This window comes from Leucoraja erinacea, chromosome 12 (genome assembly GCF_028641065.1).
Source record: "Leucoraja erinacea ecotype New England chromosome 12, Leri_hhj_1, whole genome shotgun sequence".
Classification (NCBI taxonomy): Eukaryota; Metazoa; Chordata; class Chondrichthyes; order Rajiformes; family Rajidae; genus Leucoraja; species Leucoraja erinaceus.
Genome location: NC_073388.1, coordinates 45,229,396 through 45,254,294, shown reverse-complemented (window position 1 = coordinate 45,254,294; position 24,899 = coordinate 45,229,396). Strand labels below are relative to the sequence as shown.

Sequence of the window (24,899 nt, the reverse complement as noted above, 5' to 3'; positions counted from 1 at the left end):
CAATAGGGGACAAAAAGATACATACGTCTCCTCTAATCCTATCTACAGAATTCAGTTCACAAGTTCATAAGTTATAGGAGCAGAATTAGGCTATTTGGCCAATCAAGTCTATTCCGCCATTCAATCATGGCTGATCTATCTTTCCCTCTCAACCCCATTCTCCTGCCTTCTCCCCATAATCCCTGTCACCCATACTAATCAAGAATCTGTCAATCTCGGCCTTAAAAATATCTATTGACGGTCTCCACAGCCGTCGGTGGCAATGAATTCCACAGATTCACTACCCTTTGACTAAAGAAATTCCTCCTCATCTTCCTAAAGGTACGTCCTTTCATTCTGAGGCTGTGACCTCTGGTCCTAGACTCTCCCAGTAGTGGAGACATCCTCTCCACATCCACTCTATCCAGGCCTTTCACTAAGTTCCTGAGGTGGCCTCCTTTATATCGGCTAGAACAAGGGTAGTCTAGGCAACTGTTTCACTGAACACTTTCAGCATTCGCCCTGTCGATTCCTGTCAGAATCATATGCTTCATGGCAGATGCTGAACCACAATTACTGCAGACCAGAAGAAGGCTTTGACAAAGACAAAGTGACAGACACAAATTCATCCCAAAGAGCAATTAGTACTGGGAAATAGTATGCAGTGGGTTCTTTAATGCAACAGGGACATTCAGGTGTAAATCAAAAGAACTGCAGATGGTGTAAATGATAAAATAATCACACAATACTTCAGGCAGCATCTATGGAGAGAGACGCATAGTGTTAATGTTTCATTACAAAAGATCCAGAATCTGAAATTTTAATTCTGTTTTTCTCTCTCCACGGATGCCACCTGGCTTGCTGAATGTTTTCTGTTTTTATTATTTTTAGTATATTCTCTAAAGAACAGGGAGCTTTTGTAATACACTACAGGTTCACCACCGATTTTCCGGCAACTGATAGTCCAGCACCTCCATTAATCCGGACAGATTTACGAGAGCGCACTTGAAGTTCCCTGGACAACCACAGATGGCGCTGCATGCGACCACGTGCTCTTTCAGGATGCGTGACTTATTTGTTTACATCTGCAGTTGTTGGTGATCCCTCGGTTTTTTCAATTCTTATCTTATTTTGCTCACATTTAACCCTAGCTATGGCTTCTAAGCAAGGTCGAAATGACAGTCATGGTGTCCAGCATTAGCACGTTTAATTTACGTTTAAGATTTAGTTTTCTTTATGTTTCTAGCAGTCCAGGGTGCTTTAGAGACACGGGAAGTGTATTATAGTGGTGATTTGTTGTATCATTATTACGTGACCTCTGTTGGTCCGGCAAAATGGATAATCTGGCCAAGGCTCTGGAACCAAGGGTACCGAAGAAATCGGTGGTGGGCCTGTAGTTAATTTTAGTTGGCATCAAGTGGGCCTGTAGTTAATTTTAGTGAAATGAAAGTGGCAATCAGTCATCAATGTGGCTGCTTCAACATTTTTAGGGAAAATATTTAAATAACGTTATTTGTGCGCCATTAATTCAAATATTATTTGCATGCAGGGAAGAAAAGGCAAGTATTCAGGTGACAGGATTCCAAACATGGAATAACAATCAAGCTCAAGGAGGTAAAACGACCTTGAGAAATACAAGGGCGGTATTCCCATCATGTGAAGCATGAAGAATGGTCCCGACCCAAAACATCACCTATCCATGTTCTCCAGAGATTTTGCCTGGACCGCTGAGTTACTCCAGCACTTTGTACCTTGTTTTGTAAACTAGCATCTGCAGTTCCAACCTCTAACAGATGAGAAGGCGATAATTGGTGAAAAATTACCCTGATCTCAGGTCCATATTCATCTTGATGATGCAACAATAATGTTGATGAATAATGACAGGGGTCAGGTTCAATCGCTTTTTGCACAACACTATCACATGTTGCAACTGTACCAAGCATAACTTCAGCACATCACAGTGCGTAGATATTGCAAAAATGTTTTAATGTATCCTTTTTCCAAGCAATACCATGAAGAACATAACAAACGTTGGTTATTTTCCCCGGAATGGCGAGGGTGTGTTGCAAAAATGTTTTAATATCCTCTTTTTCCAAGTAATACCATAAAGAACAGGACGTGCTGGAACGGCAAAGGTTGTGAGGAGATCTGATTAAAGTATATAAAGTTGTGAGAGGCATTGATAGGGTAGATAGTCAGAACCTTTGTCCCAGAGTGGAAAATGTCAAAAGAGGGCATAACCTTAATGTGAGAGAGGCAAATTGTAAAGGAGATGTATGGGGCTGGTTTTACTATGGTTGTCTGGAATGCACTGGTGATGGAGGCAGATACAATAGTGGCATTTAAGAGGCTTTTACATGGATATGCAGGGAATGGAGGGATATGGATCACGTGCAGACAGAGGAGGTTAGTTTATCCTGGCATCATGTTCAGCATAAGGATTGTGGACTGAAGGGCCTGTTCCTGTGCTGTACTGTTGTGCATTCTGTGATATGGGATATCAGGGAATCTTCCACTGCCCCAAGTGGCTACAGCTGTGGGAAGTACACTCAGGATCATCTGAGACGTTGGGAGCACCGTTTGAGTGAGGTGGTCACGCCCATGGTGCAAGCAGAAAGTTAAAGGGAGCAGGCAGAGACGGCAGGAATACTCCGTGCACCATTCCCATCAAAACAAGCATAACTTTGTGGGATAGACACAAAGTGCTGGAGTAACTCAGCGGGTCAGACAGCATCTCTGGAGAGAAGGAACAGGTGACGATTTGGGTGGGGACCCTTCTTCAGACTGAACGTAGAAGGGAGGGAACTGGGGGGTAGAAAAAAGGGCAGAACAAAGCAGGACCGGCAACAAGGGGGGGGGGGGGGGGGGGGGGTGGGGGGGGGGGGGGGTGGGGGGGGGGGGGGTGGGGGGGGGGGGGGGTGGGAGGGGGTTGGGGAGGAGGGGGGGGGGAGGGAGGGGCCGGGGCCCCGGGGGGGGGGTGGAAAGGGAGGTTGGGGGGGGGGGGGGGGGGGGGGGGGGGGGGGGGGGGGGGGGTATTGAAATTAGGGAAATCAACGTTCATACTGTTGGGTTGTAAGCTACCCAATTTAAATATGAGGTTCTGTTCCTCCAATCTCTGTGTGACCTCACTCCGACAGTGGAGGAGGCCCAGGGCGGGAAAGTCAGTGTGGGAATGGGAAGTGGAGTAAATGTGTTTGGCAACCGGGAGGTGATTTAGGCCAAGGCAGACTGAGTGTAAATGTTCAGCAAAACAATTGCCCAGCCTGGGCTTGGTCTCGCTGATATATAAAAGTTCACACCCGGAACAGCGGATGCAGTAGATGAGGTTGGAGGATGCGCAAGTGATCCTCTGCTTCACCTGAAAGGACAGTCGGGGTCCCTGGACAGAGTCGAGGAAGGAGGTAAAGGGACAGGTGTTGCATCTTCTGCAGTTGCATGGGAAGGTTCCTGGAGAGGGGTTGGTATGCGTGGGGAGGGGTGAGTGAAGAAGGGTGTTGCGGAGGGAACGTCCTCTGTGGAAAGCTTGGGTACTGTTGAGAGGGGCGACACTCAGGAGAAAGCAGCTGCTGCCAGCCCTGAGGTGTAGCAAGGAAAGGTGATGTCAGACAGGGCTATAGTGATAGGGGATTTGATCGGGGAACAGGCAGGGATATTGTGGCCACAAACAGGACTCCAGGATGGCGTGTTACTAGAATCCAGGATGTCTCGGAGCAGATGCGTGACATTCTCACGGGGGGAGGTTGAGCAACCAAAAGCCGTTGTATACATTGGAACAAATGACAGAGGGAAAAGCCCTATTTCTTTCGATGTTTCTTCCCAGCTGTTATCAGGCAACTGAACCATCCTATCACCAACTAGAGAGCGGTCCTGAGGAATATCTACCTCACTGGAGACCCTCAGACTATCTTTAATCGGACTTTACCGTACACTAAACGTTATTCGTTTTATCGTGTATCTGTACCCTGTGGATGGCTCGATTTAATGCCTCATCTTTTCTCCCCGTATTGTCTTTTTGGTTATCTTCTGTTGTTCTTTAAACATTACCCAATCCTCTTGCTTCCCGCTCACCTTTGCTACGTTGTACTTCTTCGCTTTAATTTTTATACTGTCCCTAACGTCCCTTGTCAGCCATGGTCCCTTTCTCCCCTTGGAATCTTTCTTCCTCCTAGGAATGAACTGTTCCTGCATCTTCTGTATTATTCCTAGAAATACCTGCCATTTTTGTTCCACTGTCATCCCTGTTAGTGTATCTTTCCAGTCAACTTTGGCCAGCTCCTCCCTCATGGCCCCATAGTCCCCTTTGCAACACTGACACCTCCGATCTACTCTTCTCCCTCTCCAATTGTAGATTAAACCTGACCATGCTATGGTCCCTGGTACACAAAAATGCTGGAGAAACTCAGCGGGTGCAGCAGCATCTATGGAGCGAAGGAAATAGGTGACGTTTCGGGCCGAAACCCTTCTTCAGACTGGTTATACTATGGTCCCTGCCTCCTAATGGCTCATTAACCTCGAGGTCCTTTATCAAATCCGGTTCATTTGATAAAGGGCCTTGAGGTATCAGCAAGGTACTGGCGAAAGTGGTATTCAACCAAATACATCACTTTCTGATTCAAAATGACATTTTAGAGAAATTCCAATCTGGTTTCAGATCAAATTTACAGCACTGAGACGGCCCTGATAAAAATAGTCAGTGACCTTAGAGTTAGCAGTCTCAGTGCTGACCTTCTTAGACCTCACAGTAGCTTTTGACACCATAGATCACAGTATTCTTATATTGTGGCCTAGATCGCCTAAAAAACTGGGTCGGCCTGTCAGATCAGGTACTAAGTTGGTTCCAATCATGGAACCTTCCTGTGGGAGGAAGTACTTGGTTCTCCTTGGGGACTATGTGTCACAGCTGCATGATATACCCTTTGGTGTAGCACAAAGTCGCTGCCTTGGCCCATCACTCTTTTCCTTGTATATGCTGCCGCTAGGAGGAGTTATCAGACAGCATCATGTAAATTTTCTAAGTTATGCCGATGACACTCAGTTATACCTCTCTGTCAAACCCACTTAAGCAAATGCCTCAAGTTCTTTGACATCCTGCCTATTTTCCATTAAAAAATGGATGAATGCTGACTTTCTTAAACTCAACGATGACAAGACAGAAATGTTTTTACTCGGTAAATTGGGAAATTTGACTGCCTATGTCAAACAAGAAGTCACAAGCCTGGGGTTAAAAATTGACAATGATCTTAATTTTAAATCTCACATCAATAAGGTAACAAAGTGTGCTTTCTATCACCTCAGAAATATTGCTAAAGTACGGCCTTTCTTAACTCAACGTGACCGTAAAAACTCAGACATGCTTTCCTATCAAGCAGACTTGATTACTGTAATGCCTTATTTACCGGTCTGCCTTCATAATCCACCAACAAGTTGCAGCTCATTCAAAATGCCGCAGCCCGGCTTTTAACAAATACCAAGAAAAGGGAACATATCGCCCCAGTATTATACTCCCTTCATTGACTCCCTGTGAGATCCATGATAGACTATAAAGTCCTCCTTCTTGTCTATAAAGCCCTAAGTGGCTTAGGAGCAGCATATTTTACAGAGTCCCTCCTTCACTATGCCCTTACTCAAGCACTCAGGTCGTCTGATGCCGGCCTGTTAGCCTCTCAATGCCGTGGCAATAAGAAAATTGGTGAAGCAGCCTTTTTCAATGACGCCCCCAAGCTGTGGAATGTCCAACCCAGGGCTATGAGAGACGCACACTCAGTTGACATTTTAAACGGCAGCTAAAAACTTCTCTTTTCAATCGAGCTTTTAACTGACTTTACTTCTTCTGATGACATTGTAAAAATTACTCTTATTCTCTTGTATTTATCTCAGTGTAGCCTTCAACAGCTTGTGTGCTCATATAGTATATGGGACTCTGTATTTGACCTCCGTGTGCTTGTTTTTTGTTCTTTTACACTATTTTATATTTTATTTCATCTATGTTACTAAAAGTCTGTTCTTGACCGGTTTTGGCCATCTGTGCTGCGATTTCCGAGAGAACGCCGCCACCTACGGCCGTCATTTTTGGCCACCTCGCTCAGAGCCCCCCTCCGCCGCATGTGTGCTGAGGATTTTTCCCGTCGATGAATATTGACAGAGATATTAATGTTTTTACAATATTCCCCATTCTCCCTGCTGCCCCTGCTGGAGGGAGGGGGAGGAACTATAAAACCAGGAAGTGGTGTGCCTCAATCAGTCTCTGCAAGTGGTGTGCCTCAATCAGAGCTCTGAATGACACTGAACAAATGCCTACAGCACTGTGAGTACACTTAATTTGGTTTGAAAATGAATATATGGTTAGAGGTACAAAAAAGCTCTGCCTGCAAATGGTTGTTTGGGTTTGGGTTGAAGTAAAAAGGCACTCTCTCTCTCTCTCTCTCTCTCTCTCTATCTATCTCTCTGCCCTCCTCTCTCTCTGCCCTCCTCTCTCTCTGCCCTCTTCTCTCTCTGCCCTCCTCTCTCTCTCTCCCTATCCCTCTCTCTTTTCGCCCTCTCTCCTCTCTCTCCCCCCCCCTCTCCTCTCTCCACCCCCCCCTCTCCTCCCTCCCCCCCACTCTCCTCTCCCCCCTCTCCTCCCCCCCCACTCTCCTCCCTCCCCAACTCTCCTCCCCACCTCTCCTCTCCCCCCTCTCCTCCCCGCCCTCTCCTCTCCCCCTCCTCTCCTCTCCCCCCCCTCTCTCCCCTCTTTTTCTACCCCCTCCCCTCCCCACCATTCCTCTCCTAAACCCCCCCTCCCCCTCCAAACACCCCTACCCCTTTCCCTCCCCCTCCTACTACTCCCCACCTCTCCCCCTCCCCTCTCAGCTCTCCCTCTCTCCCCCTCCCCCTATCTCTCCTCCCCCTCTCTCCTCCCCCTCTCTCTCCTCCCCCCCTCTCTATGCTCCCCCTCTCCTCCTCCTCTCTCTACCTCCCTCTCTCTCTCTCCCCTCCCTCCCCCACACTTTCTCTCCACTTTCTCTCTCTCCTTCCCGCCTCACTCTCATTCCCTCTCTCCCCCTCTCCCTCCCCTTCTCACCCCTCTCCTCTCTCCCCCTCACTCTCACCCTCTCTCTCTCTCCTCCTCCCCCACCTTTCCACCCTCACCCACTCTCCCTCTTGTCCTCCTCTCCAACCCCCCTATCCCTCTTGCCCCTCTTTCTGTGTCTCTGTCTCTCTCTCTGTCTCTGCCCCTTCTCTCTCTGCCCTCACTCTCTACCCCAGCCCCCCGCCCCCCTCTTTAGGTGTGACTGCAAGTTGGGGGCAATGCATCAGTAGATAGGGTGTTTATGGGGTAAAAGGAGTAAATTAATAATATTAATATAATATCAAGGGGGGTAATTAGCGTGAGTGCGGGGAGGGGGGATAGTTAGTGTGTGTGACGCTGCATGCCGCCTCCACCCCCATAACCGCACGTTGGGGGAACAGACCCAACGGGTCTGCACTTGGTCTAGTATTTCTATATAAATCTGTGCTGTTTATGCTATCAACTGACTATGTCCTTACTGTTTTAAATTGTATTTTTGTTTCGACCTGTGTTTTTGTGAAAAGCACTTTGGGTTGCATTCAATTGTATGAAAAGTGCTTTGCAAATAAAGTTATTATTTTATCTATCCATCTATACATAACTAAAAATCTGATCTTGTTATCTTTCAGTTTGGCGGTCATTCTATTTACGCAAAAACGGTGCGCAATAGCGCTACGATTTTTCGCCAGCTTACTCACCGTTCTCCTGTGCTGCAATTGCACCAGGTTTCGTTCTGATCGGTGGAAGCTGGTAAGAGTAATCGAGGTTCAAAAATCTTAAAAACCGCGCGTGCACAGATCGATTGCCTCTCCTGTCGTTCAGCGCTGCACGGATTGGTCAATTTTACTGTCACTCCGCGTGTCGGTCCGCACCTTCCTGCGCCATCGCTTCTTTACTGCAGCTGTGGGAGGCTCTGGATGGCCGGCGGAAGCCTCCAACCGGAGGGAGGGAGGGACCGGAAACGGCCCGACTCAGCCGGACGCGGAGACGGAGATGGCGCCAAACGGAAAGCAGAGATTCTGATCCCGGCAAAGGAGTGCGGCCAGCGGATCGACCAGTGGCCAGAGCTCGGTGTGAGTTCCCATCGCACCGCCAACCCCTTCCCCTCTGGACCCCCTCGATGGCTCCTGCCCCCTCCCCCATGATACCGCTCTCTCCCCCATGGCTCTTCCCCGTCTTTTCTCCAAGCTCTCTCACCCCTGCCCACCCCCCTCACCCCCTCCGCCCCACACACCACTCCCCCCACCCCCCCCCTTGCCTACACACACCCACCTCCCACACCCCTCACTCCACACCCCTCTCCCCCCACAACCCTCCCACCCCTACCCCCACCACTCCCCCCCACAACCTCCCTGCCCACACACACCCCCCTCCCACACACACCCCCCTCCCATACACTCCTCCCTCCCCCACACACCCCCTCACAATCCTCCCCCCCCCCCCACACACACCCCTCCCCCCCACAAACCCCCCTCTCTCCCACAACTCCCCCCCCCACAACCCACCCCTCCCCCATCCTCAAACCCCTGCCCACAACCCCCCACCCACACATAACCCCCTGCCCATCCCCCCCCCCCCCTCCCCTACCCCCCCCCCCCATCCCCTCATCCCCCCTCACAAAACCCCTCCCACCCACATACAGGCCTCACCTCCCATTCCACACACCCCCCCCTATCCCACCACACACCCAGCGTGGTGAATGGGATCCAACGGGTCCCACTTAGTCTAGTTATTATTATTTCTGCCGTTAAATTATCCACTGATTTGGCCTCCACAGCCCTCTGTGGCAATGCATTCCACGGATTAACTACCCTCTGTTCCTCCTCGCCTCCTTTCTAAAAGAGCAGCCTTTAATTCTGAAGCTATGACCTCTGGTCCTAGACTCTCCCACCAGTGGACACATCCTTTCCACATCCACTCTATCTATGCATTTTTGTATTCCAGTCCTCTTGGTATAATTGCTAGCATTGAATTTGCCTTCCTTACTACCGATTCAACTTGCAAGTTAACTTCTTGGGAGTCCTGCACCAGCACTCCCAAGTCCCTTTGCACCTCCGATTTCTGAATTCTCTCTCCATTTGGAAAATAATCTATGCCTTTATTCTAATTACCAAAACGCATGACTCACTTCGCTATACTGAATCACCGATCCCGGAAACTTCGATCGCCCCGATGTGGGAGCTTCGATCACCCTGACTACGGGAGACAAGGAGGAAAGAAGGTATAAGTGATTGCCTTCCAGCACAGTGGGAAATGCGAGCTTGCCGAAAAACAAGATGGACGTGCTGCCTGCACTGGTGAGGACTCGGACGAAGTGCAGTGATCTCGGTGTTTGTGGGGACATCGCGCCATTAGAACAGTTTGGAGTCTAGTGTGAGTGTGGACGGCTTTCTGACTGCTCGGGCGGACAGGGACTAGAGAGAGAGTGACAGCGGTTGGTACAACTCTGGTCACATCACGGTGAAGAAGCGTGTGTGTGTGGCCCCGACATTGAACTGATGACTGTGGGTCTCCGCCGTTAATGCTGTGCTCCCAGAGAAAACCTACGCAGTCACAGAGAGAAAGTGCAGACTCCGTATAGGCAGCACCCATAGTCAGGATCGAACCCGGGTCTCTGGCGCTGAGAGGCAGCAACTCTACCGCTGCGCCACCATGCCGCCCATCACTGCCCTGCTTGAATCTGAACTCATATCTCTCATTTGTCAGTAGCAGCCTCTGGGTTACTAATGTGCATTGACATGTGTTATATTTAAGTAGAAATTATAAAATCTACTTTAAAAAGAGAGAATTAGATTAAGGAAGAAAATCAAATGAGCTGGGAAAAGAACTTAATTGGATTGGAGCACCGAAGTCTTATCTGATGCCACTTCTGATTGAGCTGGGAGGTGATGAAAATGTCTTTGTTAAAAGCTGCATTAGCAAGCCTTTCCAGATGTGAATTCAGATATATTTGCAGATATGTATGTGGATCTAATAGGCGTGAACATGTTGGAACTAATTTGCGCTGATTCTGCAGATTATGAAAAATAATATATCAATTCTAGCCCCAAACTCTATGACACATATCAGATATTGCTGTTTTCATAATGTTCTTGAAGTACTTCCTCTATTAGGCAGATTGAGGAAACTATAAAGAAGAAAACCAAGCTAAGCAAACTCTTGGAAATAGAGGTCACCATTTAAAAATAAGAGGTCAACTGTTTAAAACAGAGATCAGGAATTTTTTTTCTCCTCAGAGAAAGTCAAATGTCTTTAGAACTTCCTTCAAATGACAAATGGAAGTAGAGTGTTCAATATATTTTAAAGCAGTGATGGATCAGGGCTCTCGCTTAATTTTATTCCCCTGTTGCCAGCCAGGCAACCTTGGCAGCTTTTTAGGTTGCCAAATGACAGTTTAGGTGGTCATTTAAGATGGCTATGTGCTTGGACGAAGTGCGTAGTTACCAGTCGGAATTATACTCAATGAAGCATTCACATATTATTTCTGCTTCAAATAAAGTCACAAACTAAACATTCACCAATCAAGACATGATATATCCCACAATGACATGCAGCAAAATTATAAGACAGTATCTCAACTCTTTTTACACATTGCAATTAATGCAATTTCTATTAGTTCTTTCTACTTCCAAATAAAAATGTGGTTGAATTTTTCAGCGTATGATCAACCTGTGTCAATAAATCCTGGACCATGGTAACATATATGCATACGTATAGTTGTGAATGTTGCTCATTAAATAACTACAGTACTGATATTCCATATTAAGAGCATTGATTTGCTGTTAAAATGAATTCTGTAATAACGTGTCAATCGAACACTGCAGTTTTAATGTTTCACGTGTTCACAATATAATTAATCCATCTTTATGGATTAAAACAAATAATAACATTGGGAATTAAAACACATTTGATTGCATTCCGTTATCAAACATAGTCAATGTTCGCTCTGAAGACATTTCCAGGACAATAGGGTCACGGAGAAGAGTGTGTGTGTGAATCAGTGCGGGGTTGATAGATGGCGGGAGAGGGAGTGGAGTTAGAAGGCAGTCGGTGCAGAATGGATGGATTGAGGCAGGTGAATTAGTACGTGTTGGTTGGGGTAGGTAAAATTGTGAGGGGAGAGCACGGGGGATGTCAGTGATGTTGAATGGGGGGGTTCAGTACGGGATGGATGGGGGTAGACAAAAGTGCTGGAGAAACTTAGCGGGTGAGGCAGCATCTATGGAGCGAAGGAAATAGGCAATGTTTCAGGTCGAGAGCCTTCTTCAGACTGCCCCTTCCCCCCATTCTTCTTGAATTGGAGGATCAGTACAGGATGAATGGAGGGAGTCAGTACAATGTGGATCGGAGGGTCTGTGCAGGATGAATGGGGGATCACTACAGGATGAATGAGGGGAAGGTGCAGGGTAAATGGAGGGTGGGCCAGTATGGGATCAATGCGTTGATTTGTACAGGGCGGATGGGGATCAGTACAGGATGGATGGGAAAGGGGTAAGTACAGGGTGAATTGGGGAACCAGTGCAGGATGGATGAATGGGGGGGGGGGGGGTGGCAGGAGAATCAATGCGAGGTGGATAGGGTGATCAGCGCAGGATGGGGAGGGAAACACAGGGGATGTCAGTGAGGACTGAATAGAGGCGGGCATGGGGATCAGTGCGCGATGGAGAGGAGGGGTCCCAGGATAAGAGGGGGGTGGAGAGGGCGTACAAGAGAGAGAGAGAGAGAGAGAGAGAGAAGGGGGGGGCGAGGTGGGGAGGAAGGAGGGTCAGCGCTCCTCTAACAATATCGCCCCGCTGCCTTGGCCGTTGGGATTTCCTCGCCACCGCCTGCCTCTTCCGCCAGCCAACGGCAAGGTGCGGGGCCGAGCGGTGCAGCTCAAAGATCCTATAGCTGTAGTATCTATGGTGCAGCTGCTTCAGATGTGTCAGAGCGAATGACGGGTCCCGCACAGCAGCAGCAGCGGCTCCATCTCCTCCTCTTCGCACCCCGCACGCCCTGATGCAGGGCCACTGCTTGCGAAACCTGCGCTTTCAATACAAACCCTCCCGCACGCCGAGGCCTCCCCCTCCCTCCCTCCTGGCCTCGGTGTGCGGGAGGGTTTGTTTTGAAAGTGCGCCGTTAGCGGGTTTGCAAGCAGCGGCCCTTATCAGGGCGGGCGAGGGGCGGGAGGAGGAGGAGATGGAGCTGCTGTCGCTGTTCGGGGGCCGTCATTCGCTCCGACCTTTCGTCACCCCGCACTAGTATCTTTCCCACGCAATACAGCCGTCACCGCCGACACAAAATGTCGCGTTCCTTTTCTCCAGAGATGCTGCCTGACCCGCGGAGTTACTCCAGTTTTTTGTGTCTATCTTTGGTACAAACCAGTATCTGGTTGCCAATCCGGGCAAAATGACTCGGTGTTTAGGTTGCCCAGCGGCACTTTGAGTGGTCAATGGCACCCGGGCAACCGTTAATTTCGAGCCCTGTGGATAGATTCTCGATAAGCAAGGAATTAAAGGATATTGTTTGTAGATGGAGATTGCGAACCTTGTGATCTGGTGTCAGTAAGTCAACAACCTTTCACTCAGTATCAGCAAAACAACGGAGATAGTGGTCGACTTCAGGAAGCAAAACGGCACACATACTTCGGCATCCGGTATGTATCGATGGCGCAGACGTAGAGATGGTTGAAAGCTTCAAGTTCCGAAGACTAAATATCACCGGCAACTTGTCCTGGATCATCCATATTGAAGCAATGGCTAAGAAAGCACACCAATGCCTCCACTTCCTTAGAAGGCCAAGGACGTTCGGCATGTCCTAAACAACTCTCATCAACCTCTACAGATGCGACGTGGAAAGCATTTTATGCATCACAGCATGGTTTGGGAACAGCTCCATCCAAAACCGCAAGAAATTGCAGAGAATTGTGGATGCAACTCAGACCATCACACAAACCAACCTCCCTTCCATTAACACTATGCGCTGCCTCGGCAAGGCTACCAGCATAATCAAGGACCAGTCTCACCCTGGTCACTCCCCTTTCTCCCCTCTCCTATCAGGCAAGTGATACAGAAGTGTGAATGCACACACCTCCCCCACCAGTCTGAAGAAGGGTCTCGTCCCGAAATGTCATCCATGCCTTCTCTCCAGAGATGCCACCTGTCCCGCTGAGTTACTCCAGCTTTTTGTGTCCTCCTCCAGATTCAGGGACAGTTTCTTCCCAGCTGCTAAAATTCTTATTATAAGCATGAAGCTCATCAACAGTAGGGTTTCAAGGGGATATGAGGTGTAATGTTTTTTCCACATAAAGAGTGGCTAGTATCTGAATGAGATGCCAGAGGTGCTGATGGAGGCAATGACACTGAATAGACAATAGACAATAGGTGCAGGAGTAGGCCATTCGGCCCTTCGAGCCAGCACCGCCATTCAATGTGATCATGGATGATCATCCACAATCAGTACCCCATTCCTGCCTTCTCCCCATATCCCCTGGCTCCGCTATTTTTAAGAGCCATATCTAGCTCTCTCTTGAAAGCATCCAGAGAACCGGCCTCCACTGCCCTCTGAGGCATGGAGTTCATAAGTTCATCAGTGATAGGAGCAGAATTAGGCCATCTGGCCTATCAAGTCTACTCCGCCATTCAATCATGGCTGATCTATCTTCCCCTCTAAACCCCTTTCTCTCCATAACGCCCGACACCCGTACTAGTCAATAGAGGGACACAGAATGAGTGCAGACAAGTGGCATTAGTATAGATAGGCATGATGGCCAGAATATAGGTGTCCAAATGCCTGTTCATACACTGTACAGCTCTCGGGTACTCACCGCAATACTTTGTAAAATTACAACTATGTGTTGCATTGGATGTAACGTCACTCTTCTCATATTCAGCTCTGTATTCTTCATATCTGGGACTAGTGCAGATGGGGCAGGTTGGTTGGTGTGGGCAAGATGGGCCGAACTGGCATGTTTTCACACTGTATCACTCTATGACCTTATGACTATCTACATTTAACAAATAATAATCTATCAAACCCATTAATCACTTACATCAATCACTGTGACCAGTAACTGCAAGGAACAGAGAAGACGGCGCCTTGGGAATACAACACTGCAAATAAAAAGTCACTCGAGGACACATAACCAAACATTAATAACCAGCTGAGAGTTATAATTTCCACAGATGCTTTAAGGACCAGTTAACTCTGGGATGTTGTTTTTATGTTCAAGTTCCCTCATGCTGGGATAAGTGATGGAAATAAAAGCATTAAACAGAGGGCAAGCAGAAAGCTTTGCGGCAGGGAGATCACAGGAGGTGGTGAGATCTGAAAAACAGCCTGGGGGGGGAGATGATGGCCTGGTGTTGGTCTATGGGGTCATGGTCAGGGAGAAGGCAGGGAGGTGTCCGAGAACTGGCGCCTGGCCTCAGCACAAGGGTCCCAACCTGAAACATCGCCTATCCATGTTCTGCAGAGATGCTGCCTGACCCGCTGAGTTACTCCAGCACAAGGTCTTTTTTAGCATTAAACACAGAACTCTCAGAACATAGGCAAGAAGGTGCCGGAACATGGCGACACTTTGCATGCTGGTCTCCGAGCAGAATCTACAAACATCCAACATAATCGGCCTACACTTTTGAATTTCTTTCCTACCTGTAAATCTAGTACCATTTCTAGTTTTGGATTATAGACATACAACATGGGAACAGGCCCTTCAGCCCATCGAGTCAAAGCCGACCATCCATCACCTGTTCACACTAGTTCTATGCTATCCCACTTTGTAGTTCACTCCCTACACTAGGGATAATTTAGAGGCCAATGAACCTGCACATTCGTACGTCTTTGGGACGTGGGTGGAAACTACCCAGAGAAAACCCACGCGGTCACAGGACAAACATGTAAACTCCGTACAGAGAGCACACGAGGCCAGAATCGAACCCGAGTCTCTGGCACGGTGGGGCCCTTCGTTCTATCTCTTGTACTTGAGTTAAGAGTGATTGCATTTATGAACAGGATCATCTGATTTGATGGACAGCACGCAAAACAAAGCCTTTTCGCTGTACCTCGGTACATGTGACAGTAATGAACCAATAATAATGTGCGCGCCTCTACCACTTCCTCTGGCAGCTCACCCACAAACCCACCACTTCCTATGTGGTAAAAAGATTGTGAAAGATGATGAAAGAAATCTAGAATTAGTTGGCAAAGTCTTACGGGGCACCCATTCAATATTGAGCGAAGGCAGACTTTATTTTCTCAGAGTCTTGTGAATCTTTGAATTCTCAAAGGCCTATCGGTCGGTGGGATCCCACCCGAAGGCCTGGAGGTCGGCAGGACCAGGAACCCGCCCAAAGGCTCATCGGCCTGGCCAAAGGCTCGTCGGTCAGCGGGACCGGGAGGGAGCCACTGGAGACGTCGGAGGAGAGGAGCAAGGGCAGGTGGGAGGGTGCAGCAGGCTAATGCCTCCAGTGCCTGCAAGGTCAGCTGCAGGAGATGGCCCCGGGGCACAAGGATGGCCAGGAAAGCAGAAGAACATCCATCGGCTTGTGGGAACTGCTCCAGTACATTGAGAACACGGGCTGACGGTACTTTGGAAATGGCGCCAAAACATGACGGCGCCCGCATGTGTAATACATGCAAGATGAATTTCACTGTGCAGTTGCATATATGACAAACAAAGCACTATTGAACCATTCAACCAGACACAGCTGTGGGAACTGTTGAGGTAGTGCTGTTGAACTCGAGGGGAATCGAGAGTTGTGGAAAACAGGCAGGAAATCATTGAGGCCAATGACCAGACAAGTGATGACTTTATTTAATAGTAGCGGAAGTCCGTGTGGCCTGACTGTGCTCCTATTGTTGCAGTCCGAGGGACACATTTGTGCACAATAGCTTATTTGCATTGTTATTCTGATGCTGTGATGTTATTCAAGCACAGTTTGTGTACGATATTGGTGGTTTTACTTTTGTGTAAAGAGCCAGAAACTCACACAATACAATCCTCGTAAAACGATTATTTTAATTGTATCCGAGCAATGCCTTGCAGAGCCAACGATCTGGGTTCAATCCTGACCACGTGTGCTCTCTGTATGGAGTTTGGACAAAGGGTTCTGATCCAAAAAATCAGCTATCCATGGTCTCCTGAGATGCTGCCTGACCCACTGAGTTACTCCAGCACTTTGCCCTCTCTCCCTGCGACTGCATGGGTTTCCTCTGGGTGCGGTGTCCTTCCACGTCCCAAAGGCATGTGGGTTTGCAGGTTATTTGGCCCTCTGTATATTGGCCCTAGTGTACGTGAAGTGGGTGAGAAAGTGGGATAACATACCACTAGGGTGAGCGGGTGATCAATGGGTGGCATGGACTCAGTGGGCTTGTGGGCTCATTTTCATGATGTATCTTTCAACTAATCAATCAGCTGTACTATCATGAACTAACGTCACGACCCTGGAGATTAAGGCAGCACAGTGGCACAGCAGTAGAGTTACTGCCTTAGAGGAGCAGAGGACCGGGTTCGAACCCGACTACGGGTGCTGTCTTTATGGAGTTTTTACCTTCTTCCTGTGACCGCATTGGTTTTCAATGGGCGCTCCGGTTTCCTCCCACACTCCAAAGGCGTACAGGTTTGTAGGTTAATTGGCTTTGGTAAAATATTGTAAATTGTCCCTAGTGTGTAAGATAGTGCTAGTGCACAGGGTGATTGATGGCTGGTGCAGACTCAGTGCGCTGAAGGGCCTGTTCCCGTGCTGTATCTCTAATCTAAAATATTTAAAAAAAATCAAAGTGCACACATGGAGGGCACTGCGGCAATCATGAAATAGCTTCTGTTCATATGGATGATGATGGATAGCTTTTCGATGCAAAGAAATGCACAGAACCATCTCTGGAAATGGCACAGAGAACTCAGTATGCAACACAACTCCAATAACCTGCCATTCATCCGATGGTTCACCATCCAGCTCACTAGGTGGTGCTGTCCGCATCCCTTTCCACTCATTGGGGCCCAACCCAGTTCCCATGCAGTCCATTTCTCTCAACAGATACTGCCTGACCCTCCAGCGCTTCGTGTTGTGCAGAAGATTCCAGCATCTGCAGTTCCTTATGTATCTATATCTAATCTATACTATTACTAAAACTCTCATCTTGACCATTACCGGTTTGCGTTTTTTATAAATTTGCGCAAAAAGGTAACCTATATTGCTAGGATTTTTCGCCACCTTACTCGTCGTTCTGCCAAGTTTTGTTCTGATCGGTGAAATATTAGAAAAGTTATGAAGGTTTAAAAAATCGTGATATCAGCAGACTGGTCTTCTCGCCTGTCAGTTACCATGAAGGTAACGCCCCTTCCGGTACCAGTGGAGAATAAAGTCCTGGAGGCGGGGCTGAGTCCGCGAGCAGCATGCAGGCAGAGAGCAGCGTGAGCCGGCAGCTGTTAAGTTGAACTGGAAGCTTCTGAGTGAAGTCGGAGTGGGACCAGGAGCTTCTGCATGAGGCCGAAAGCTGAAGTTGCAGATTGATCAGAGTACGAGCTGCATCTGCTCACCCCTGTCCCACCCCCCCCCCCCACAGCCCCCCTTTTCCCTGCACTCACACTTCCCCTGCATCCCCCCCCCCCCCCCTTCCCCGCATCCCCCCCTTACCCTTCCTCTCTGCATCCCCGGCAAGCAGGGACATGACATAATTACTGCTGCACATTGCTGATAGATTCATGTAACAACACCAAATACATTACCTGCAATCCCTCAATTAAGGCACTTTATCTATACTATTACTAAAACTCTCATCTTGAACCCCATTTTCCCACACCCACCATCCTCCATCCCCCTCCCCCACAACCCCCTTCCCCATCCACCCTCCGCCACACCCCCTCCCCCCCCCCTCCCCCTCACCACCCACACCCCCCCCACACCCCTCCCCCCCACCCACCCCCCTCCCCCACACACCCCTCCCCCACACCCCTCTCCCCCACACACCCCACCCTCCCCCCCCACACCCCCCCTCTCCCACACCCCCCCTCCCTCACACACCACTCTCCCTCACACCCCCCCTCCCTAGAGTAGTGGAATATTGCTTTGGGGGAATGGGTTGCGTTGGGGAGATCAGGCCTCCCGTGTGACTGGGACCCAACAGTTCCCACTTGGTCTGGCATCTTAATAAAAAGAGAACTGCAGGTGCTGGTTGATACCAAAGACAGACACCACCAGGGGGCACTGCACAATGGCAGCCTCGCCAACAATCTGTCTGCCTTTTTGTCTTTTTTTTTTTAATTTTTAGAGAGTTTTAAAATTTTGGGTTAATGTTCTCTGGTTTGTTTTATGTGGAGAGTCGGGGGAAACATTTTTTCAATCTCTTACCTTGCCAGAGATGCGATTGTCTTCCGGATCGTATCTTCGGTCGCTCTGCAGCGTAACATCATGTAGCTGGAGGCCTTACTCGGGACTGACTCTGAGCCCCACCACAGGGGGCGTGGACATACCATCGAAGCCGATCCCATGCCTGGGATCGATGCTCCAACCACGGCCTGTGGATTTCAATATCGCAGAGCTCGCAGTTTCGGGTAGAGACCGAGTCGGGAAGCTCCAACGATGCAGAAGGTTCGACGAGCCCCAATCCGGGGTCTGATCGCCCAGTGCGGGGAGTTGACATCCCCCTAATGCGGGAGCTTGATCGCCACGATGCAGAGCGCCTGACCGCCGGCTAGGATCGCCCCGTCAACAGAAGGCTCGAGGCCCTTACGACCGTATGAGAACACAGAAGCGAAGAGATTGAACTTTTTTCAGCCTTCCATCACAGTGAGGAATGTGGAGGAGTCATTGTGGAGGATGTTTATGCTAAAATGTATTTTGTGTGTTTTGTTGCTTTTTATTGGTATGACTGTATGGCAAATCAAATTCCTCGTATGTTGCAAAACACACTTGGCTAATAAAGTATGATTATGATTGTGAAAAGGCTGGAGTAACTCTGCGCGTCAAGCAGCATCTCCCTAGAAAAAGGTCAGATGTCGTTTCGGGTAGGAACCCTTTTTCAGACTGAAGTGTCACCTACCTGCTTTATAAAGTCATAGAGTCTTAATGCGTGGAAACAAGTCCTTCGGCCCAACTTGCCTACAATGGCCAACATGTCCCATTTGCCTGCGTTTCGCCCATATCCCACTAAACCTGTCCTATCCAGGCACCTGTCTAAATGTTTCTTAAACATAACGATAGTACCTGCCTCAACTACCTCCTCTGGCAGCTCGTTCCACAGACCCACCGCCCTTTGTGTGAAAAGGTTCCTATTAAAATCTTTCCCTCCTCATGCAAACCTATGTCCTCTGGTCCTTGATTCCCCTACTCTGGGCAAGAAACTCTGTGCGTCTACCCGATCTATTCCTCTCATTTTACTTCCCTTAATCTGTTTCAGAATATCTGCAATATTGAGTTTATTCTGTCTGTGCTGCAATGTTATTAGTTTTGCAGATGGCGCAGGTGCCCAGCCAAACACCCTTAGTTGTAGAAACCATCTTTTATTCAAACAGAGATACCAGATGAATGACATCATCATCGGTTTTTTTCATTCGCTTGCACCAATATTATTACAGCAACGCATGCTTATGTTACGCAGCTCAAATATTCTTCTAAAGTCCTACATACCTAACACTAGATATACACCCCACGACAGGGGTACCAGAAAACAAGAGGGCATAGGATTGAGATGAGGGGAAGGAGTAGTGGGGGGGGGGGGGGAATTTGAAGGGAAAGTGTTTTTGTTTATACAGAGAATGGATGACAATGTGGAACTGTAGTTGGGAGATACAGCAGGGAAACAGGCTCTTTGTCCCAGCGAGTCCACGCTAGTTCACTACTTATCCCACTAGGGGTGATTTACCGAGGGCCAATTAACTTACAACCCCGCAGGTCTTTGGGATGCGGGAGGAAACCGGAGCACCCGGAGGAAATGCAGGTGGTCACAGGGAGAACGTGCAAACTCCACACAGACAGCGCCCAAAGTCAGGGCCCGTGTCTCTGTGGCTGTGACGCAGTGGCTCTACTGTATTGCTGTGCCACTGTTTCCGGAAGAGGCGATGGAGTCAGACACATTCCTATTTTTCAGTGATAGTTATACAGGCAAGTCCTAGAATTATATGGATCCAATGCAGGCAGATAGCACTAATGTAGATGAGCAAGAAAGGCCAGTTTGGTCAAGGGGGGCTATTACTGTGCTGCACACGTCTGCAACTCTATAATCTGATACAGCATTTCATAGGACAGTACAGGAACAGGCCCTTCAGCCACAATGTCCATGTTGAACATGTTGCCAAGACTGACTCGCATCTGCCTGTGTAGGAAAGAACTGCAGATGTTGGTTTAAATTGAAGGTAGACACAAAATGCTGGACTAACTCAGCGGGACGGGAAGCATCTCTGGAGAGAAGGAATGGGCGAAGTTTCAGGTCGAATCTGAAGAAGGATCTCGACCTGAAACCATCCATCCCTTCTTATCTGCCTGTGCATAATCCACATCCCTCCATTCCCTGCATATCTATGTGCCTATCCTTAAAAACCACGGTCGAATCTGCCTCCACCACCACCCCTGGCAGCACATTTCAGGCACTCACCACCCTCTGTGTAAAAAAACCTTGCCCACACATCTCTTTTAAATCTAAGCCCTCTCACACTAAAGCGATGTCCTCTGGTATTAGAAATTTCATATTTACCAATGCTGAATAATGTGAGTTATGAACCTTTCTTTAAGAGGCATCCGCTTATAAGTTACAATTTGCTTAAACATCAGTGCGTGCAACAACAACAAAAAATATATCGTGCACACCACACCATAATTCTAACACAAATGTACTCTGAAGATTCAATAAACCTGTCATTTATGGACGCTGACTCAGAATTTGCAATCCACTGAACTCAAAGAGTAGCCTTTCATCTGCGGCTGGTGAAATCAATGAGATCCGATCTTGCTATTGTGCCAAGAAGCAGAGGCCCACTGCTGCCTTTCAAGCCTATGCTCCCCGTCTGTGTTGCTAATCCCACTCTAAATGTGTGCCCTGGGGCTGTGGGCAAGGCTCGGGAGGTAGTGAGGGTCTGATGCCAAGTTGCCCCTCGCCTTCACTGCCACTCCAGCCCCTCTCCTCTGCAGGGCACCTCACATTGACTCCTCACTGTAATCCCAACACTGCCAACAACTCAACCTGGACCAGCCCCAAAACCCTGAGGAGCCCAGTAACCAACCCCCACAAAGAGCAGGGGCTTTATTCCACGGCTGAGGGAGAGAGGGGGGAATAGAGAGGGTGAGGGGGGGATAGAGAGAGGGGGTGAGGTGGGTAGAGAGAGGGGGTGTAGAGAAGGGGTGGGGGGGGTAGAGAGTGGGTGGGGGGGGGGGGGAAAGAGAGAGGGATGAGGGGGGTAGAGAGATGGATTGAGAGACTGCGTGAGATGGGGGGTGAGAGAGAGGGGGTAAGCGAGAGGGGTGGGGGGGGGGGGGGGGGGTGAAGGGGGGGGGAGGAGAGAGGGACAGAGAGAAACGGGCAATGTATTCACTTGCTAACCACAACAGTGCGCAGTGCGACGGTCCGGCTCCAAGCCCCATTGTTAATTCACACCCACAATAAATACACTGACATCTCTCTCACCCTCTGCCTCTGTTTATTTTGTTGGGAGGCTCTGCTTCTACAGCGCGACTCCAGCCTGGTGCAGGAGTAAACAGGATGGAGTAATGCGTTGAGAAGTAAAGCCAGCCCCGTTATAATGGGAGTGGCGGTCGGATCCACCCAGAGACAGAGACAGAGAGGCTGCAACAAACATCTCCTTACCTCGCTCCAGCAAGAGGGTGAGAGCGGCGCACAGCAGCACAGCTCGCCGGGCCCGGGCCATGGTCAGTGGGCTGTGTCTCTGGCTCTTCTGGCCACGGGAGGTTGGTGCAGGCTGTGGGGAGAGGGCCGGGCAAGGGCGCAGCGGGGCGGGCTGGAGGGAGGGAGGGAGACGGGGGTCGGCGGCGGCGGCTGAGCTGCAAGTGTCAGGTTACAGGAGCGACGAGGCGAGCAGCTGCTGCCGACTCACCGGCCTTCTGACACCTACTGACGCTCGGCGTCTGCACGTTGGCCGCGGGGGGAGCGGGCAGGGGGTGGTGACAGACAGACAGACAGACAGACAGACAGACAGACAGACAGACAGACAGACAGACAATCACAGTGGTACACAAGTGGGCAGACAGTGCTAGGCAGGTTGGCAGACACAGTGACAACAACTCAGAGACGGTTCCAGTTTGAGACTGGATGGCAGAGACGGGACAGGTGGGCAGACACAATGCCAGATGCAGACAGTGACAGGCAAGCTTACAGAGACCGTTCCAACTCCAGACAGGATGACAGATGGACAAGGACAATGCCCAGACAGGCAGGGACAGTGCCAAGCAGGTTGGCAGAGACGGTGCTCGAGTGACGGGCAGACAGAGAAACTGGCAGTGGAATGACAGAGAGACTGGAGACAGGGAAACACTGGGGGACGGGTCTTCTTCTTATCGAGTCCACACACAGCCAGAGCTGAACACACTTCTCGGCACCTGCATACAATGGTGTCTGTCTTGCCGCTTCTTGTGCGTGGTGGTGGAAAGACTGATGGAAACAGAGCCGCGACGTGAATGCTCTTTCCTTGACCTCTGGGGGACAGGTGGAAGAGACATTGTCCCCAACAGATGATAGAAAGTCTCTTGTAGGTCAAGTGACAATATGAGATGGGTGGGCCTGGCACTGCATGGAGGGTCGTGTGACGAGGGCCCCAATGGCAGAATGTTAACTTCCATTCACGGGGCTTCAGAACATATTAGTCTCTGTTGTTGTACAGAGTCAACTGAATGAAGAACTGTACATCTCTACTGGGCCCCCATCCTTGTGGTCCATCCTGTCAGTCACCTATGATGTTAAAGGTTTAAGATGAGCACCTCTCATTCTTCTAAAATACAACGATCCCAGGCCCCAATCTGCTCCCCTTAACTTCAGATATCAACCCTTCCGTCCCAGGAATCTACCTGATGAACCATTCAGCCAGGAATGGGTGATGTTTCAGGTCGAGACACTTCCTCTGAAGAAGGTGAAACGTCCCTCATTCTTTCTCTCCAGAGATGCTGCCTGTCCCGCTGAGTTACGCCGGCATTTGGTGTCTATTTGCCACATCTCATGATCACATTGAATGGCGGTGCTGGCTCGAAGGGCCGAATGGCTTACTCCTGCTCCTATTGTCCATTGTCTATCTCTGGTTGTACGAGGTAGCCGATCTGAAAATCTCGCCATTGAGCTGCCCGTTTGCTTATACAACATCCTATAAATTTATATATATATATATTTTAAGTGAGAGATGGTCTGAACCTTCCCTCACTCTCCCCCCAAACAAGTCGACAGCTCATCTCCCGCAGACAGTCATTGCCAGCAACTGCCACTCAGCGGGCCAGGCAGCTTCCCCCGAGAGGAAAATACAATCAATCTTCCAGGTTACAGTGGTGCGATCGGTAGTGTTGCTGCCTCACAGCGCCAGAGACCCGGGTTCGATCCTGACCTCGGGTGCTGTCTGTATAGAGTTTGCACGTTCTCCCTGTGACCGCGTGGGTTTCCTCTGGGTGCTCCGGCCTCATCTCCCATTCCAAAGACGTGATGGTTTGTAAATGTAGGAAGGGACTGCAGATGCTGGTTCACATCGAAGAGAGACACAAAATGCTGGTGTAACTCAGCGGGCGAGGCAGCATCTCTGGAGAAAATGATTAGGTGACGTTTCGTGTCGAGACTTCTTCAGACTGAGTGTGTTGGGTGAGTGAAACCAGCGCTATGAAAAGGTTCAGAATTCGCCTCTGTAAATTGTGCCAAGTGCATGGATGAGGGATAGAATCTGGGGAAACATGATCGGAATATGGGAGAGAATTTTTAAAAAATCCGTGTTTTAATTAGTGTCTGATTCGTGTGAAGGACAATACTGACACGGTGGGCCGAATGGCCTGTGCCCCGCTGCATCTATCTAATGGCTGATCTTCTTAGCTCAATGAGCTGCCGTTCTGTTTTTCTTCCACGGGAGAGAAACTGTCTGACCTATTTAGCATTCATTTGCAGCATGTTTTTTTGTACATTTCAGATTTACTTTTATCAAAGATTTGAATAACTATTTTTGACATTCCGTGCTCTAAATGCCTCTCAGGGGCGCTGTGTGTGTGTGTGTGTGTGTGCACTGGCGTGCGAGGTACAACTCTGCCAAGCAGTGTGGTGAATTAAAAGGGCATGAAGATGGATCCAGACCCGAAACATTGCCTCCACACATGCTGCCTGACCTGATGTTCCTCCAACACTATCCACGCTTCCAGCTCCTGCGGTTTATTGCGTCTCCGGTACTAAGGAAGGGTCCCGATCCGAAACATCGCCAATCCCTGTTCTCCAGAGATGCTGCCTGACCCGCTGAGTTGCTCCAGCATTTTGCGTCTAGTATCTTCAGTGAAATTACTCCTCCACTCTTAAACCACTCCCCCCTCCCCTACCCCCCCAAAAATAAAAAAAACAGCCCAGCTTTACCTAAAAAAAGATTAAAACAAATCAATCTGTTCGAGGACCTCAGCTAGTCGGGCAGCAACTGTGGAGCCTCAGAGGGAATTCGCAAACGTCGTCAGTTCATTTCCTTTCACAGACGCTTCCCGACCTGCTGAGTTCCCCCTACACTGCGTTTTACCCCAGATTCCAGCATCTGCAGTGTCTTGTGTCTCCACCTTAAAAATGATGAACACACAACCTTCCGAATGCAAAAATGATGAACACGCAACTTCTGGAGCGAAGGTGCAAGTTGACGGGTACACATTTCAGAGGCCCTCTGCCATTGTTGTGATTGTCTCCAGCGAGACTGTTATTGGTGGCTTCGCCCTTCGAGTCATACAGC

The 24,899-nt window shown here is 49.2% G+C and overlaps 1 protein-coding gene across 3 annotated transcripts in view; it reads right to left on the bottom strand.

Annotated features, from left to right (window-relative positions):
• Positions 1–22,093, bottom strand: part of cd99l2 (CD99 molecule-like 2) — a 154,502-nt gene extending 132,409 nt beyond the window's left edge. For 2 of the 3 annotated variants that reach the window (XM_055644029.1, XM_055644031.1), the window contains exon 1: positions 21,806–22,081. In XM_055644029.1, the coding sequence (XP_055500004.1) occupies positions 21,806–21,866 (61 nt within the window). In that variant the 5' untranslated portion in view covers positions 21,867–22,081. Of the gene's footprint in view, positions 1–21,805 lie in introns of all 3 variants that reach the window. The other variant, XM_055644030.1, reaches the window with a different exon arrangement.
• Between the last annotated feature and the right edge of the window lie 2,806 nt (positions 22,094–24,899).